Source organism: Electrona antarctica (assembly GCF_951216825.1).
Source record: "Electrona antarctica genome assembly, chromosome: 21".
Classification (NCBI taxonomy): domain Eukaryota; kingdom Metazoa; phylum Chordata; class Actinopteri; order Myctophiformes; family Myctophidae; genus Electrona; species Electrona antarctica.
In genome coordinates, this window is record NC_136802.1 from 16,282,724 (window position 1) to 16,301,026 (window position 18,303).

The 18,303-nt window shown below is 43.0% G+C and overlaps 1 protein-coding gene across 2 annotated transcripts in view; it reads left to right on the forward strand.

The window, feature by feature from the left end:
• eml3 (EMAP like 3) overlaps positions 1 to 18,045 on the forward strand; it is a 57,010-nt gene extending 38,965 nt beyond the window's left edge. The window contains exons 7-24 of one of the 2 annotated variants that reach the window (XM_079491723.1): positions 72 to 107; positions 348 to 468; positions 1,339 to 1,488; positions 2,621 to 2,690; positions 3,446 to 3,556; positions 5,454 to 5,549; positions 7,487 to 7,621; positions 9,364 to 9,502; positions 10,979 to 11,130; positions 11,365 to 11,490; positions 11,907 to 12,041; positions 12,670 to 12,737; positions 13,543 to 13,631; positions 14,841 to 14,938; positions 15,085 to 15,172; positions 15,531 to 15,629; positions 15,965 to 16,095; positions 17,091 to 18,045. In XM_079491723.1, the coding sequence (XP_079347849.1) occupies positions 72 to 107; positions 348 to 468; positions 1,339 to 1,488; positions 2,621 to 2,690; positions 3,446 to 3,556; positions 5,454 to 5,549; positions 7,487 to 7,621; positions 9,364 to 9,502; positions 10,979 to 11,130; positions 11,365 to 11,490; positions 11,907 to 12,041; positions 12,670 to 12,737; positions 13,543 to 13,631; positions 14,841 to 14,938; positions 15,085 to 15,172; positions 15,531 to 15,629; positions 15,965 to 16,095; positions 17,091 to 17,294 (2,048 nt within the window). In that variant the 3' untranslated portion in view covers positions 17,295 to 18,045. The remainder of the gene's footprint in view (positions 1 to 71; positions 108 to 347; positions 469 to 1,338; positions 1,489 to 2,620; positions 2,691 to 3,445; positions 3,557 to 5,453; positions 5,550 to 7,486; positions 7,622 to 9,363; positions 9,503 to 10,978; positions 11,131 to 11,364; positions 11,491 to 11,906; positions 12,042 to 12,669; positions 12,738 to 13,542; positions 13,632 to 14,840; positions 14,939 to 15,084; positions 15,173 to 15,530; positions 15,630 to 15,964; positions 16,096 to 17,090) is intronic. The other variant, XM_079491724.1, reaches the window with a different exon arrangement.
• Positions 18,046 to 18,303: the final 258 nt, after the last annotated feature.

Sequence of the window (18,303 nt, forward strand, 5' to 3'; positions counted from 1 at the left end):
TTCCCCTCAACTAACTCTCTCTCTCTCCCTCCCTCCCTCCCTCTCTCTCTCTCTCTCTGTTTCACACACAGGATCCCCTGGGTCTCGCAGAGCAACCTACAGCCAAGGTAGAGCAGTCTGTTATGTCATTCACCAAAGGCTCAGGGCAGTAACACATTAAAAACACACACAAAAAAATTATCAAAAATAGCAAATGTACAAGCTTGCAGTGCGGCACAAAGTGAGCTTGTATATCAGCTAATTTTCAATGGATAAATTGGTTAAAATGATTGTGACGCTGTATTAACACATATTTCTGGGGACTCCCTTGAACCCCACCGAATGACCCACTGTTTTTCGGTCCGCAGGACAATCGATCAAGATGTTCATCCGAGGCAGACCTATCACCATGTACATCCCCTCCAACATCCAGAACTATGAGGAGCTGAAGATGGAGCCGCCGTCGGAGAAACTGGAGCTCGACTGGGTGTATCCTTCCTCACGTGATGATGCCGCGGCGCACTGTTGATCTCGCCAGCCATAAAACTATGATGAAAAATGTCCGTCGGCTGCCTTTTGCCACTGACGAAAAACAAAAAAACAAAAATGACTTAAACTAAGACTAAATATACTGACAGTTTCATTAGCAAATTAAAAACTAGACAAAAATGTTAGGGAGGGATTAGTGGAGAAGAGATCCAGTAGAACTAAAATCAATCGACCAAATCAACTGTGGATTTAGTCTACTAAAATCTTGTGGTATTTAGTCGACTAAAACTAGACTAACACTAAAACATTTCATATGACTAAAACTAAATCAAGATTTGCCGCCAGAATCAACCGCCGCAGCCCCCCGACTCCCCAGACTCCCGGACATAGCAGTATTCACTTAGGCACTCGTGGGTCACTTGACATTCAGCCAGCCAGTATCCATCACACTTTTACCACACGTTTTGAGCTCATAGATCGGCTATGTCCAAATATCCCATGTCTAAAATAGAGTTGAAGTGGTTAAGCTGATTATGATGTTATACTGATGTAGCTAATTTGTCTGGAGACCCCCAGCTGGCACCCCCTGAAGGACCCCTCGGGTCCGCAGACCTCCCTTTAAGAACCATTAGCCTAGGGAAGCGTGTCTCCAAATCTCCCCCGCCGCCTCGTGTCCTTGAACAAAAGACAGTTTAGTTTCCCAGCCTGATCGGTGGGAACGGTATCATCCATAAATCAGGTATTAGCAGTGAAACTGGGGGTGAAATTACTTTGCACTTTGTAATTTAATGACTCTAATTGGACGCGGATGACGGATCAGACGAGACGGCTTGGATGGTGTCGACCTTGACCCTGACGCTGTGTTTTTAGCTACGGTTACAGAGGGCGGGACTGCCGGGCCAACCTCTACTTCCTGCCGTCGGGGGAGGCGCTGTACTTCATCGCCTGCGTGGTGGTGCTCTACCACGTCAGCAACCGCACGCAGCGCCACTACCGCAAGCACAGCGACTGTGTCCGCTGGTCAGTACGGGCTCTCATTTTAACCTCTCACTTCCACATGAGGATTGATATCGAATGCAAGTCTTAATTTGCACTTTCATTATTTAGGCCTACTGTTGCATTATCTGTATTATATACTATTGGTAACATGTTTTTAAGTGCTTAAAATCTTTGTTATAATATTATTATTTAAAGACATGCAGTTTGGATCCTCCATGACTAGAGGGAAGCTGGGTTGGGTTGGAGAAACTCATCATTGTCAGGCGAAAATAAGTCGTCACATGGTTGTCTACAGTACACTCCCCAAGACCAGTTTGTTGGTCCAGCACTCGGCAGTGACAGGGATTACCGTACATGGGGAACTGGCATAACGATGAAATTGGGAGAAAATAAATATATAAAATGTATATTTATTAAAACATATTTTATATGTTTTAATTATTATTAGCGGTACAGTAGCAGTAGCACTATCCATCAATCCATCCATCTTCAACCGCATATTCGGAGCCAACAGTTTTAGCAGAGCTCCAGACTTCCCTTTGCTGGGCAATTAGCCACTTCCTCCTGGGGAACCCCGAGGCGTTCCAAGGCCAGTGTGGAGATATACTCCCCCCCATCTGGACCGTGGTCTGCCAAGGGGTCTCCTCCCAGTGGGACGTGCAGCGAGGACCTCCCTAGGGAGACGCTCGGGAGGCATCCGTACCAGATGCCCGAGCCTCCTTCGTAAGCTGGCTCCTTTCCAAGTGAAGGAGCAGTGGCTCTACTCTGAGTCCCTCGCGGAGTCGCGGATGACTGTACTTCTCACCCAATCTCTAAGGAAGAGGCCAGCCACCCGTCTGAGAAAACTCATTTCGAACGATTGTATCCGCGATCTTATTCTTTCGGTCATGACCCACGAATCATGACCAGCGGTGAGGGTATAGGAAGGAACAAAGCTAATGTATCATATTGCATTTCTGAAAAATTAGGCAATAAAGTCTTATGTACACCTGATCGGCTCAGAGACGTCAACAAAGTCAGAGAATATTTCCATTTCTGAAATATTGAAATATGTATTTATTTATTTATTTTTTAATATGATAAAGAAGCATGTAGATAGAGAAACACATTATGATGATAAATAACATGATATAATATTTTCCTCTGGCTGCAGTCTGACGCTCCATCCAGACAAGGTGCGGGTGGCATCTGGGCAGGCAGCGGGGGTGGATAAAGACGGCAAGGTGACTCTCTCATCCTGTTGGAACAAGTACTCAAATGTTTTACTGGAGTAAAAGTATCAGCACTGCAATGTAGAAATACTCTGTTACAAGTAAAAGTCCGGAATCCAAAATGTACTTGAGTAAAAGTGCAAAAGTATTGCTGTCAAAATACCTAAAGTACCAAAAGTAAAAGTATTCAGTGTGCAGAATGTCTCATTTTTGTGAGTCTCAAGTCTTCAGATGTATAAAAATCATTATAAAATAGAAGATCTACAAGCTCACAATGTGTCGCGATGTGGCGTGTTGCGAGCTTGTAGATCTGCTATTTTCAAATGGCAAAAATGTATATAGGGCTGCTGAAGTGGTTAATGTATGTTTTGTAATAATAATCCAAATCTACAAAGTAACTAGTACATAGTACTAGTACGTTTTCAAATAAATGTGAAGTAAAAAGTACAATATTTGTAGTGCTAAAACAATTGAAAATTGGAAATACTCAGTACAGTAGTAGTACTGTAAAGTAAAAATAGGCTACCACAACATTTGACTAAAGTACAGTACTTAAGTAAATGTACTTAGTTTATTTACACCACCGATGACCATAGAAAATGTTGTCATGCACTGTACCATATGTCTATTGTATGAGCCAAGTGTGTGTGTGTGTGTGTGTGTGTGTGTGTGTGTGTGTGTGTGTGTGTGTGTGTGTGTGTGTGTGTGTGTGTGTGTGTGTGTGTGTGTGTGTGTGTGTGCGTGTGTGCGTGTGCGTCGGGGGTCAGCCTTTGCAGCCTTGCGTTCATATCTGGGACTCGTCCACGCTCGTCACCCTGCAGCAGATCGGCGCGGGCGCCTTCGAGAGAGGAGTGGGATCTGTGGCCTTCTCCTTCGCTGTGAGTGTGATGTCGATCTTACACAGTCAGTCGCGTGAAAGACTTTTCACGCCGTGTCTCTAGCCTTCTGTAAGAGGGTCTGTCTGTCACTCTGCCAGACAGACAGAAGTATGTCCACTAATAGTTTTTTGCATGTGTGTGTTTTATACTTATTAAAATTAGGGATGTACTGATATAGAACTTCTTGGTCGATACCGATGTTTAAAATAACAATTTAGCCGATAGCCGATGCTGATACATTATGTCTATTTCGTTTTTGTTGTTTTTATCTCCCCCTTTTGTGCCAGGGAAACAAATACAGCTTTAATACAAGAAATACAGTTCATGTTCAGAATCTACAGCTTGGTAGGCTGCGGATAACCAACACACCAACATAGCCACTGCAAAATGTATTGTATGCTTATCAACAACAGATAAATATCGCGCCTGATGGAGGGGAAAGGAACTGGTTGGAATAACGTGTTCCTTCCACGCGCTACGTCCAACCAGGGAAACTCCCCCCTGTCACGTGTAAAGGAGCAACTTGGAGTTTGGACACTCAGGCAGGAAGGAAGCATGAGTTCAAGTCCGTTGCTCTCCCCATGTCCCCCATATATGGGGACTAGGTTGGCGGAGGGTGTGTAGAGAGCCCAGGATCACATTAGATAATTGACACAGGGGTGAAAAAATGGGTTACAAAATCGAGGGATAACATTTTAGAACAACAGATAAATATCGGCTACTGCCATCGGTTAATGTGAGTTTTATTTGCCGATACCGATATTGACTGATAACGGCAAATATCGGCCGATAACGATATGTGGCCGATACATCAGTGCTAGCCTGGCTAATAAGCCAGACTCAAATCACACTGTCGTGTGGTATTTGAGTCTGGAGATGCTGTGTATGGATCTTGTTTCCTGGGGGGCGGGTTCAAACATTTTCTCTTTGACGCAATTGGTCAGAGCTACTGTCAGTCAAAGGTCTCAAGCATTGAACGTCACTGTACCAAAGCCCGCCCATATTGCATACCGTGTCCCGATTGGCCACACTAGTTCTCTGGTGTAGGAAATGGGCGTACAATTGAGCCTCTCCAGACCGTAATCCGCCGGCAGGCAATTTTATTTTTGCCAACGGCTGATTCGGTCTGGCTTATTAGCCAGGCTACATCAGTGCACCCTTTATTAGAATGGAAGTAAATGGGACTCTGATCGGCTGAAACCTTTGCCCAAATTTGGAGTCATACGTTATTAGATGTGTCATAGATGGATGCCTTCACAGGCTGGTCCCATGAGGTCTGGCATCCTCATTGGAGGCACGCTATTCCCACGTAGATCCTGAGATCCACATTTATTTATTTTTTGTAGCTTTCGAGGGAAACAATAAATGGCGTTATGATTCCACTTTTCCCACTGCTATTTTTGAAAGGATTTTTGAAGATTTGACCATTTTGAAAATGTTTGGCCGTAATGATGATGTGCCCAAAACACGGTTTGAATGGTGGCTACAACCGCAACAACCGTTTTATAGTGTTTGAATGGTGGCTACAACCGCAACAACCGTTTTATAGTGTTTGAATGGTGGCTACAACCGCAACAACCGTTTTATAGTGTTTGAATGGTGGCTACAACCGCAACAACGGTGTGAAACAAACCATTAGCATCTCTGCCTTTCATTTCCCTCCTTCTCTCTGACACACTTTGTCACTCGCTATCCTTGCTGCTGCTTGCTGTTCTCTTGCGTCATCTCTCCATCTGTCTTTTTTCCCCCCCAAACTTGAACACCCGTCTCGCTCTCTTATCTGTCTCACTCTCTCTCCTATGGTGTGCATGCGTGCGTGCGTGCGTGCGTGCGTGCGTGCGTGCGTGCGTGCGTGCGTGCGTGCGTGTGTGTGTGCGTGCGTGGTGTCTTATTCCAGGACTCGGGAGCGTTCCTCTGTGTTATCGACGATTCCAACGAACACATGCTGTCAGTGTGGGACTGTTCCAAAGGAACCAAGCACACCGAGGTTAAGGTAAAATAACACCACATCCAGATGTATGCACTGGCAGTGACACCCAACATAAATAACACAACACCCCTTTTTATTAAAGTCACTTGTCCCTGTCAGACCCCGTCAGAAAATCTCCCCGGGGAGACACTTAAAAAAAGGGTTGGATTCACTTGAGCGTAACCTAAAACCTATGCTGCACCTTGAACCCTGAAGAACTCTTGAAATTATGACACAGCCGCACACTCGCTGCCGCCATGGACGGTGTACTGTGTCTTTAGCCGCGCGCCAAGAAGAGAATTTGCATGCACATGCAGCTGTGCGCGCCAAACGCCCACTCTAGCCGCACACACAGTAAAGATCCTGAGATCCCTTCATGGAGCATGGAGTCTGTTTGGGGGGAGGGAAAAGAAGATGGAGGCAACATCGGCGCGTGCCCGTCATGGGCTTTTGTCCCAAATTTCTCAACTTCCCCGAGAGCAATTGCAGCGCTGTTGTCACGGCAACGGTGTAAATATTTTAGACAGGGAATTTGTTCAGCGGCGTGTTTGAGTGTGTGTGTGTGTGTGTGTGTGTGTGTGTGTGTGTGTGTGTGTGTGTGTGTGTGTGTGTGTGTGTGTGTGTGTGTGTGTGTGTGTGTGTGTGTGTGTGTGTGTGTGTGTGTGTGTGTGTGTGACTGTACATGCAATCCGTGCATGCGTGCTTGTGAGACTGTGTGTGTCTTTGTGTGGGTCGGCGGTTGGTGCGTGGGCGAACAGGGCCACGTGCTATAGATGTGGGGGTTAGCATAGGTGCATGAGCTCATTTTCTATCTCCAGTAAGTTGTGCAATGTGCCATTTTTTTATTTTTCATTTTTTTTTGCATAAACTTGTTTTCACAACTTAGCGTAACTTGTGACAGCAGCAGCGCGGGCCCTCGGGTCATATCCATTCTGCGAGCAGCTGGAGGGTGGGTGTGGGAGTGGACGGGCTAACTGCCCGTGCTATGTAAACACGCGCGTTCATCCAAGGATCAGATAATTACAGCGTACACCCCTCCCCCCTCGCCATAGGAGTGGAACAATCCATAGGCCACACGGTACAGTGAGGACATGAATGAATGGGACTTTTGTGCGGGAACGTTCCCCTCCACTGCCTCTGTCAACTTCTTTAATCTGCCACTGACATTTTTATATCGTTATAATTTAAGAGCCAGAGCAGTTGAGCAGCTGATAATGGCTTCTTTTCTTCGTGTGGGTTAACCCAGGGCGGCACCGGGAACCCCTTTTGGTGTTTTAAGCATTATGTTATACTTTAGCTTTAGAAAAATAGCAGATCTACAAGCTCATAGCGCGGCACCGAGTGTTGCACTACGACCTTGTAGATCTGCCATTTTAGAAAAAAACGTGAAAATGTGGCGCAAATCTTTGAGCATATATTCTTTCACAGCGAACATTTTTTATTCAAATCTTTGCTTCTGGGGTGTCCCTGAAACAACATATTTTCAGATGGGGGTCGGCAGCCAATTACAAATAATTTTGGTGGTCCTTGAAATGAAAATGTTTGAGAATGACTGACATAGAAACATAGGGTTTTTCAGAAAACTGTCAGGATTTAGAAGGCATTTATAGAATCGTCCTCAGGTTCTAAATGGGTTAAAGACTTCTTTTCCGTGCACGTGTGTTTCAGCGCGTGTGCCCACATGCACGTGTGCCCACATGCTGCATGTCGCCACAGTCGAGCAGAAACCTTGCATCTCCATGCTTCGTCTTGAAGCACTAAATTATAGAATATATATATATTAAAAAAAAATACATATATATATATATATTAAAAAAATATACATCATAAAGATGAAAATTAAAGGACGAAAAAAAAGCAGTTTAAATCGCCTATGCTCGCCTGACAGTCACGATGTGCATGAGCGGTAAAACATAAACAGGAGAGCAGTGTGACAAGAGGACAGTGTGTTGTTTTTCCAGAGCACCAACGAGGCAGTGTTTGCGGTGGAGTTCAACCCAGACGACAGCACCAACATCATCACCTGTGGCAAGTCTCACGTCTACTTCTGGACGCTGACCGCCGGACAGCTCACCAAGAAACAAGGCATCTTTGGAGTGAGTCGGTACATCTTTTCCGACCCGTTTGGCTGCCAATGGTGGAAAGTAACTATAAGTACATTTACTCAAGTACTGTACTTATGTACAGTTTTGAGGTATTTGTACTTTGCTTTACTTTACGTTTTTCCAATTTCCAATACTTTTATTTCTACTCCACTACATCTCAGAGGCAAATATTGTACTTTTACTCCACTACATTTATTTGAAAATGTTAGTTACTTTACTAGCTACTTTGATTATTATTACAAAACATACATTATCCACTACAGCCCTATATACATTTCAGGCCTTTTGAAAACAGCCAATATACAAGATCTACAAGCGATCTACGAAGTATTGTGAGCTTGAAGATCTGCTATTTTCAAGATTTTTTTACACATTTGAAAATTCTGCGTACTGATTACTTTCTACTTGTACTTTAAGTACATTTTGACAGCAATACTTTTACTCAGTAACAACAGTACATTTTGAATTCCAGACTTTTACTTGTAACGTACTGTAGTACTTCTACATTGCAGTATTCATACTTTTACTTAAGTAACACAATTGAGTACATTTTCCACCACCGTTGGCTGCATTTTGTTCATTGACAATGCAAATCAGAATACAAAATTACATATTTCTATTTTTATTTTTGAAACGACAAACTGAAGAAAGAAAAAAAAATATATATATAACAGCAAACATGAATGTACTCCTGATCAGAGTCATGTATCCCATGCATGGTCAACAATTAAAAAATAGCCAAAATTTAAATTAAAATATAGCAAAAATAGCCGATCTACAAGCTCAAAACACGTCACACTGCGACGCGTTTTGAGCTTGTAGATGGGCTATTTTTGCTACGACAGTAATATGCAATGTGGCCCTCTGGAGTGAGAGTGGAACTATAGTGGCCCTCTCCAGCTTCAAAGTTGCCCACCCCTGATGTATACATTGTGTGATATTATTATTTATTTTGTTTATTATTTTGGTGTCAGACATATTAATGTATTGAAAATTGTGTCTGAATAATCCCGTAAAATGGGCTGAGAAAGGTAGCCATGCAGACACACAAATAAAATCATTAGGGCTCTACAAGCAAACAAACACCATGCAAATCAATATTTGTTGAGTCAAACTTAGGTCAACACAATAGCACTGTTGCCTGCATGCAAAGAATAGTTGCTTTCTAATGATCAACACTTTATTTGTGTTTTAACCTTAGAGTATATATGAATAGAGACGGCACCCGGAGGAAACCCTGAGGCGCAATGGACATAGTGGCCGGATTTGGTATTGCAGCGCTGGGCCAAGAACATGAACGCGCTGGTCCGTTGACTATCATTGCGCACGTTCATGATGACACGTGAACGCGGTTTCAGTGCAATGGCAGCGCGTTCATGTCTTTGGCCCAATCAATCCCAGAATGCACTCTGTTCCTAACCGGAAGGAGGAGTGAAATCGCCTCATGCGCTTCTGAGCAACTTAATGCAGGTGGATGGAAGGAGAACTCGGGTGCCGTCTCTATTCATATATACTCTAAGGTTTTAACAGATACAAATAGCCCCCCCCCCCCCCCAGCTTTACATGTTGTATGAGCTATTGACAGGTATCAATATACTGAATATAAGTACATATTTATAAGTCAACACAATAATAATAGAGAATAAACTTTTGAGGCGCTGAACAAATGCTGCACGCCTCACGCTCCTGTGTTGTTGTTGTTATCCAGTTCATTGTGTTCTCTCTCTTGTCAGAAATACAAGAAGCCCAAGTTCATCCAGTGTTTTGTATTCAGCCTGACGGGGGAAGTGCTGACGGGAGACTCCGAGGGCAACATCCTGACGTGGGGCAAATCAGCAGCAGATGTGAAGACACTGGGGAAAGGAGCCAAGGGTAATTAGAATAGATCCTGCTGAGACTCAGTAGGCACTGTGAAGATGCTGGGGAAAGGAGCCAAGGGTAATTGGAATGGATCCTGCTGAGACTCAGTAGACACTGTAAAAGGCACTGTAACAGTTCACTGGTTTCCAAACACTGGGTCGGGACCACGCACAGACACATGTTTTGGGGTCACGAACACATTTTTATGGGTCCCTTTATTGTTTTTTTCCCTACATTACATTTATTATTATTATTATTTAAAAAAAATAAAGATCTAAATATGAAAATCCCCCCAAAAGATTTCATGAATTAAAAACAAATTCAAGTTCCAATTAGACAAAAAAGTAGTAGTGAAAAACTGAAAATAGCCAATCTACAAGCTCACAACGCTAGCCTGGCTAATAAGCCAGACTAATATCACACAACACTGTCGCGGTATATTAGTCTGGGCTGGCTCCACTTGGATTTCATTTCCCGGGGGGCGGGTTCAAACATTTTCTCTTTGACGCAATTGGTCAGAGCTACTGTCAGTCAAAAGTCTCAAGCATTGAACGTCACTGTACCAAAGCCCGCCCATATTGCATACCGTGTCCCGATTGGTCCGACCTGTTCTCGGTTGTAGGAAAGAGGCGTGCTACTGAGCCTCGCCAGACCGTAATCCGCTGGTAGGCAATTTTTTTTGTCAACGGCTGATTCGGTCTGGTTTATTAACCAGGCTATCACAACGCGACGCAAAAAGCTTGTACCTCTGCTAGTTTTCATAGTACTTTTACTCAAATACATTTTTAATTCAGGACTTTTACTTGTAACAGAGTATTTCTACATTGCAGTTACTTTCACTTAAGTAAAACATTTGAGTACATTTTCCACCACTGAAGGCAGCCGCAGGCCTAGCTTAGAATCTAATCCTGCTGGTCCTGAACTAAAGGTATTCCCACGGATTTTTAAGCAACGTTTCTCCATCGGTTTTCCGAAAAATGCGGCCGGTGTGCAACCACCTTAAGTGTACTTATAGTTATTTTCCATGACTGGAGGTTTCTTCCCGATAACAACAATGTTATAATTTTTTATCCCACGATTTTTTAAACCATTTTTCACCCCTGTGTCATTTATCTAATGTGATCTACACACCCTCAACCGCCAACCTAGTCCCCATATATGGGGGACATGGGGAGAGCAATGGACTTGAACTCATGCTTCCTTCATGCCTGAGTGTCCAAGTTGCTCCTTTACACCTGACAGGGGGGAGTTTCCCTGGTTGGACGTAGCGCGTGGAAGGAACACGTTATTCCAACCAGTTCCTTTCCCCTCCATCAGGCGCCCCGGCTGGCCAGGGGGAGGCAGTTTAGAGACCAGGATTGCTGCATGTTTTTTGTGAGGGTACCTATGTACCTATGTACAATGTGCTGTTGTTGTAATGTAAACACATGTAGGGCTAACTAAATGACATGCTGTGCCGTTGAGCTTGCCTCTGTGTTCCTCTCCCAGAGACCTTTCAGATCATGCGTCAGACTCGAGCCCACGAAGGCAGCGTGTTTACCCTGTGCAACCTGCAGGGCGGCGCGCTGCTCAGCGGCGGGGGCAAAGACCGCAAGATCATCCGCTGGAGCGCAGACCTGGCACCCGAGAGAGAGTGTGAGGTGAAAAGAGAGAGAGTGTGTGTGTGTGTGTGTGTGTGTGTGTGTGTGTGTGTGTGTGTGTGTGTGTGTGTGTGTGTGTGTGTGTGTGTGTGTGTGTGTGTGTGTGTGTGTGTGTGTGTGTGTGTGTGTGTGTGTGTGTGTGTGTGTGTGTGTGTGTGGCCCCGTGCGTGTGTGTTCTGTGTAGATGCAAATTTGCATTAAAAATGTTGTTCATGCCAATTGTTGTCTCCCCAGATTCCCGAAAACTTTGGCGCGGTCCGTACCATTGCAGATGTGGACGGGGAGGAACTTTTAGTTGGTACGACCCGAAACGCTATCCTCAGGGGCACGTTCTCAGATGGCTTCGTGGCGATAGTACAGGTATTGCATTATGCACATAACCTAATTACACAACTCCTGTTTTCTTATTTTTAATTAGCAGATCTACAAGCTTACATTGCATTGCAATAGCTGTGCGGATAGGTGTGTGTGCGTGCGTTCATTCTTTTTGCGTGTTCTTGTCATAAAATACCCATCCCTTACAGGATTATCCAAAAACATAAATAAACAATATCACATTCATTCCTGAACACAAGAACATACCTAAAGACAGAAATAAATCTACATTACATATGTTTTCTTTGTCCGTTTGTCCCACGGCAAGTATTCTGCAAGTGCAAATATCTATATGTTCGAAAATCCAAACCAGCGTGCGTGTGTGTGTGTGTGTGTGTGTGTGTGTGTGTGTGTGTGCGTGCATGCGTACGTGTGTGTGTGTGTGTGTGTGCGTGTGTTAGGGTCATGTGGATGAGATGTGGGGTCTGGCCACCCACCCGTCTCAGGACATCTTCCTCACCTGCGGTCACGACAGACAGGTGTGTCTGTGGAACACAGAGGAACACAAGCTGGATTGGTCCACCACACTCATGGAGGTAGGGCGCACAGTGGGCATTAACGAGTTGAGATTTTTCCCTGTCGACTTGTCAGACAGTAAAGTCGAAGTTGAGTCGATGTGTCGTTTTATGACAGGGGGATCCCCAGGAAGACTTTAACAGGTGGGGGTGTGCGCATATGAGGTCAGTCCGCTGCCCTCCCCAGGTTGGCAGAGGAAGTGTAGCGCCCAGGATTACATTACATTAATTAATTGACACTGGATGAAAATATGGGTTGCAAAATCGTGGGCTAAAACAAAACAAAAAAAAGTACCAAAAGTATGTCTCATTTCAAGTTTTCACATGTATAAAAATAATTAGAAAATGATCTACAAGCTCACAATATGTCGCATCGCGACGCATTGTGAGCCCGTAGATCGGCTATTTTTGAATGGCCGTAATGTTGATAGGACTGAAGTGGTTACTGTATGTTTTGTAATAATAATCAAAATCTACAAAGGTTTTCAAATAAATGTAGTGTAGTAAAGTAGTAGTAAAGTAAACAATATTTGCCTCTGAGATGTAATGGAGTAGAAGAAAGTATTGGAAATTGGAAATACTCAAGTAAAGTACATACTGTATGCCTCAAAATTGTATTTAACCTTTGTTGTTATGCTTGTCTCTTCAGGAGTACGGCCTGTGTGCAGACTTCTGTCCAAATGGCTCTGTGGTTTCTGTAGGACTTAATACGGGAAGGTAAGGCATCAACCATATGACAAATAGGGGACATTTCTGAACTTGTGAACTTGTAGATCAGCTATTATAAAAAGGAGGGGATCAAGTACAGACTCTTGGGTGAGTATATTTTGTACTGTATATAGGGTTTAAGTGGTTAAAGACAGCCCCAGCTATCACAATGCCAAAGCACAAGTCTTTATGAATATGTTTCATCTCGGTAACAATAATAATAGTTTATTATACCGTTTCTTTTCAGACTTCAGTCTACAATTTTTTTAATAAAAACTCCAGAACCATAAAGTCTGCAGTGTTAACTGTTGACAGCCACACCGGACAGAACGGAGCAAATACGTCTGTACTCTGTAACGTGCAGCCAGTAAGCAGCCCAGTTTAAACACTCTTTCCGGCAGGCGCCGTGAAGGGCCCTTCACAATAAAGCGTCTCCCTTTACCTCCCAATGAACTACATTTTACACTGCTTATTATTGACAGGAAATGTAGTCTTAGTCGCGGAAAACTTAACAGCGTGTGTTTGTGGGAGAGAGAGCCAGAGAGAGAGAGAGAGAGAGTTTACAGTTTACTACCACAGTAGGAGCGGCCCTGATGCGACTGCATTCGCTGCTTCCCCTATATCTCCGCACCTGGATCCACAAACACTGCGGAAAGCGGCGCGTTTTGAGCTTGTACATCTGCAACTTTTGCTATTTTTGAATTTGAATCCTGACAAGTAACGATGTATGAGTCTTTCCACCTGACAGAGACGAACAATGTTCTCTTTTCTCTCTTGCCACCTCCCCCTCCCCCGCTCCCCATGACAATGACAGGTGGCTCGTCCTTGACCTGCAGACTAGGGAACTGGTCTCCGAATTCATCGACGGGAACGAGCAGCTGTCTGTCATGAGATACTCCCCAGGTCAGAGCTCAGTGCTGTGTCAGAATCTCAGTGTGACTTGCAGAGCTCGGAGCTTTTTGGGTTTTTTGGTGTGTGTGCGCGCGTGTGTGTGTTTTGCTCTATAATATATATAGTATAAAATAATGGTTAAAGTGGTTCAAATATAGCTAAAATCTAAAAATACACAGATTTTTATTTAATGGGTTAACTTTTTAATGCTTTCTTTTTAATGTAATTCTTTCACATATCTTTTGTTGCGAATTCGAGCATTCTACAGAGACCCTCAGGGAGAAAAATACCTCATAGGTTAATTTGGATTCACAATGGATTTGCAATCCATGCACAATTTTGTAAAGCATGTTTAAAATGCATTTGTATGAAAAATGCCCTGGATAACAAAAGGTTTACAAAATGCATACAAAAAGAAAAACAAACTATAGAGATTTTATGAAATACAGGACAAAGAAGTTTTCAGAGCACACACTAACAGGCTTTTTATGTTATCAGACTTAAATCATGGATTTAGTTGAACTACAAACATTATTAGTTGTGTACAGAGCGAAAAACAGATCGTTACCAAAACAGTTGCAGAAGTTAGTTATTTGAGTTTAGCTCAGAGGATGAGTTCCATAGAAGAAGATAGGATTTTAAACATCCGTTTGCTTGGACAACATTAAAACAATTGTGTACTTTGTTACAGGTATAAAGTTAGGAAATTCTCAAAACCCGGAGTTGAAGAGTTCAAGTTGTACAACAGTGTTTCAGGCAGCTTAAGAAAGTGTTTGAAATGGGAAAAGATTATAAATTATGAATTGGTTGTTCTCTCTTTTTTTGTTGTTTTGTTTTATTTTTTCTCTCTCCTTTTATTTGATGTAATTATCTTCCTGCTCCTTTTCTCATAAATGAAATTAAATAAATAAAGATGAAATGAAATGGAGAAAAAAAAAAGCCCATCTACAAGCTCACAACATGTCGCAGCGCGACACGTTGTGAGCTTGTAGATCGGCTATTTTCAGCATGCAACCAAGCATAAAATTACTTTTAGTTCTACTGTATTTCTTCTCCACTAGCCCCTCCTGGACATTTTAGTCTAGTTTTTATTTGTTGATGAAATTCTGTATAGTTATAGTCATAGTTTTTGTCATCAAAGCATAGTTTTTATTTTGCAGTGGAAAAAAGGCAGTCAACAAAATCAACACTGTGTGTGTGGATGCTCTCCTGTCTTTCTAGATGGAAGCTTTTTGGCGGTGGGCTCTCACGACAACTTCATCTATATCTACACTGTGACAGAATGTGGTCGGCGCTACACTCGCTTTGGCAAGTGCAACGTGAGTGAGAAGAATTCCAGAGCTCTGGTAGTGGGCGGCACATTATGTTAATGATGGCCTTTATGTTCCAATACAGTGCCTTTGATTGTCTTAATATATTCTTCATAGCAGATTGTATCATGCTGTTCCTGTTTTATCTGTCCAAGGGTCACTCCAGCTTCATCACTCATCTCGATTGGTCCAAAGACGGGAATGGGATTATGTCCAATTCGGGCGACTATGAGATCCTTTACTGTAAGTGTGATCAGATTCAGCCATCTTAGCTTTGCTTTCTCCAGGTTGCAATCGATGACACATTGGCACGTTTGTTGTGCACGTTTTGTTGTGCTTGAGAATCGATTTGATTTGATTATGAAATGATGGCAATGGTGGAAAGTAACTTAAGTAAATTTACTTGAAATGGGATATCCTGCATAATGAGTATTTTTACTTTTGGTGCTTTAAGTACATTTTGATGCCAATACTTTTATACTTTTACTTAAGTACATTTAGAATTCCGGACTTTTGCTTGTAACAGAGTATTTCCACATTGCAGTATTGATACTTTTACTTAAGTAAAAAATGTGAGTACTTTTCCCACCACTGTCTGCAGGGGATGTGGCCGGGGGGTGTAAACTGTTGAGGAACCGCTTCGAGAGCAAAGACAGGGAATGGGCGTCCTACACCTGCGTGCTGGGCTTCCATGTCATGGGTGAGAGAGACCAGAATTTGCCACAAGATTATAATTTCTATAGTGGAAATAGCAGATCTACAAGCTCACAAGGCGTCGCTTTGTGATGCGTTCTGAATTTGTATACTGGCTATCTTCACCATTCGCTGTATGGGTTAACCAGGGATTCCATTATTGAATCAAACTGATGCTTTTCTGCCTTTTGAAAGTGACAGAGCTTCCAGCGCACACACACACACACACACACACACACACACACACACACACACACACACACACACATATCGCTAATATCCTATTTCCTATCCTATTTCACTAATTGAATTAAAGCCAGTATTGTTGCTGTTGTGTTCTAGGTGTGTGGCTGGAAGGCTCAGATGGAACAGACATCAACGCTTTGTGTCGCTCCCACAGTGAGAAGGTGGTCGCTGTGGCTGATGACTTCTGCAAAGTCCATCTCTTCCAGTACCCGTGTCCAAAACTAAAGGTCAGGCTCCTCTTCCTTAGACACCGGTACTTGCACTAGTTCAGTCAGGACAACTCATGAATGGATAAAATATTGAATGCAAAATTAGCAATATATTTATTTTGCTTTGATTTGCTTTGAATTGGATCTGCTTCCAGGTAATCTGAGAGGGCACATTACAGTACATCTCCCTACCAATAGGGACTCTGAATCCCCAGTACATAAAAGTAGATCCAAAACGTCAGGTGGTAGCTGGGGTGGTGGAGGGTGAGCAGCAGGTGTTAAAGCAGCACCAGAATTAAACAGCAGTAGGCAGCAGCAAAAGGCAAGCAAGGAACGAGCAATGCAATTTCGCCATTTAAATAGGGTGCTCTATGAAGTGAGTATATGGGATTGGTTGAGAATAGAAGCATTGAGCTGAGACCTTCCAATGGTCTGCCAGCAGCAACTGCACTGAGTTCCTTGACAGAACTTGCTCTGTGCATGTCTGTACCAAGAGCGAGCAATGCTAAACCAACCAAGTCAACCCTATATACTTCATTGGGGTTCGCCAGGGTCTATGGTACCCTTCCATTTCTTCCTGAATCCTCTTTATACCAAATCTCTTTGCTACAAGCTCACAGTGTGTTGCAACACGAGGCCTTGTTAACTTGTAGATCGTGTTTTTTGCGCAATGTTCACCAAGTGGCTAAATCATTTTAATACACTGCCACAGCTGAGTTGAATATACAGTATGTACGTATGTGCAATTGTGCATAAGGCGGGGTGCTAGGCTGAATAAAAGATGGTGACTTGGATCTCCATTTACAAACCAGTATTTATTATAGTAGATCATGTTCGTTCCTTACGCACAGACATGTCACCTGATAGGTGTGATTGGATCTGACTGACAGGCTGTGGTGAGTCATCATCATATATCATATCGTCTCTGTTGGGTGGAAACCTCATATGTCCAAAACGGTCCAAAACTGTAATTTTCTCCAAACCTCGTCTCTTTTGTTCACATCCTTTGCCAGGCGCCGAGCCACAAGTACGAGGGCCATGGCAGCCACGTCACCAACGTGTGCTTCACCCACAATGACAGCCACCTGCTCTCCATGGGGGGGAAGGACACCTGCATCCTCCAGTGGCGGGTGGGGAAGGCCAGAGGCATGGGAGACAGCCGGGAGAGACTCACCTCCGCGTCCTCCACCAGCTCCCCAGAACCTGCCACTGGGTAGACAGTCGAGGAGGAGGGAAGGAGCTGAACATGTTGTTGTTGGAAGAGAGAGAAATGTTTGCTCACAGAGAGAGAGAGAGAGAGAGAGAGAGAGAGAGAGAGATGCATGCAACATAGAAAGAGAATTGGGCACCAGTCACATGTATCATCAGTCAGGTCTCTGTGTAGTAAATATGTCTTCTATCAAGAATGTGATATATTACAGTGAAACGTCTGAACAGTGTGATATGTAGTCATCAGAACATGGAATATTTGTTTTCGTTCTGTCAAACATATCTTGTGAATTTCATTAAGTGGTCAGAAGTGGTGGATTATTAGCCTGTATAAAACCTGACTTTATTTTCTGATGTGTCATGGGTTTCAGTGAACATTCCATCCTGTATTTTCATTTCTAATTACACAGACTTACCAAACTGCTGCCATGAGAGCCTTACGCTTACGTTTACTCTAAGAATAAATGTTCCTAATATGCATATTGTTTTTTAAAGTTCTTAAGGATTTCAGTGTTTGGTCAATATCTCAGCTAATATCAAACTATTTGTGCTTGCATTATACAGACTGTGACAAACTTGTTAGTTGGAATTGATATTCAAGAATATCCGACTGTAAACGTAGACCAATGATTTTGGAATTCATTGCATTGATTACTTTTGTTCACTTTTATGTATTTAATAAAACATTGGAAGCACTGTGATATTCTGTCGCACAAGATAGAAGACCAACTTAACACAATAAAATCTAACTGACTCTGACTTTTGGTTATTTCCTTGTATTTATTTACATTTACATTTACACCGTTTGGAAAAGTACTTGTCTTTAAAAATCATTAGCAGCACATTACTTTATGATATTGATAAAAGATTAAGGAATTGTATTTGTGTATTTTCAGTGAAATTCTTAGATTTTGATTATTCAGCTGTGTTGCCTATTATAGGCAACCACTAACCACATGAATAACAAGTAGAAGGTCCGTAGGATATTGGACCGCATTGCCAAACTCCTTATCACCT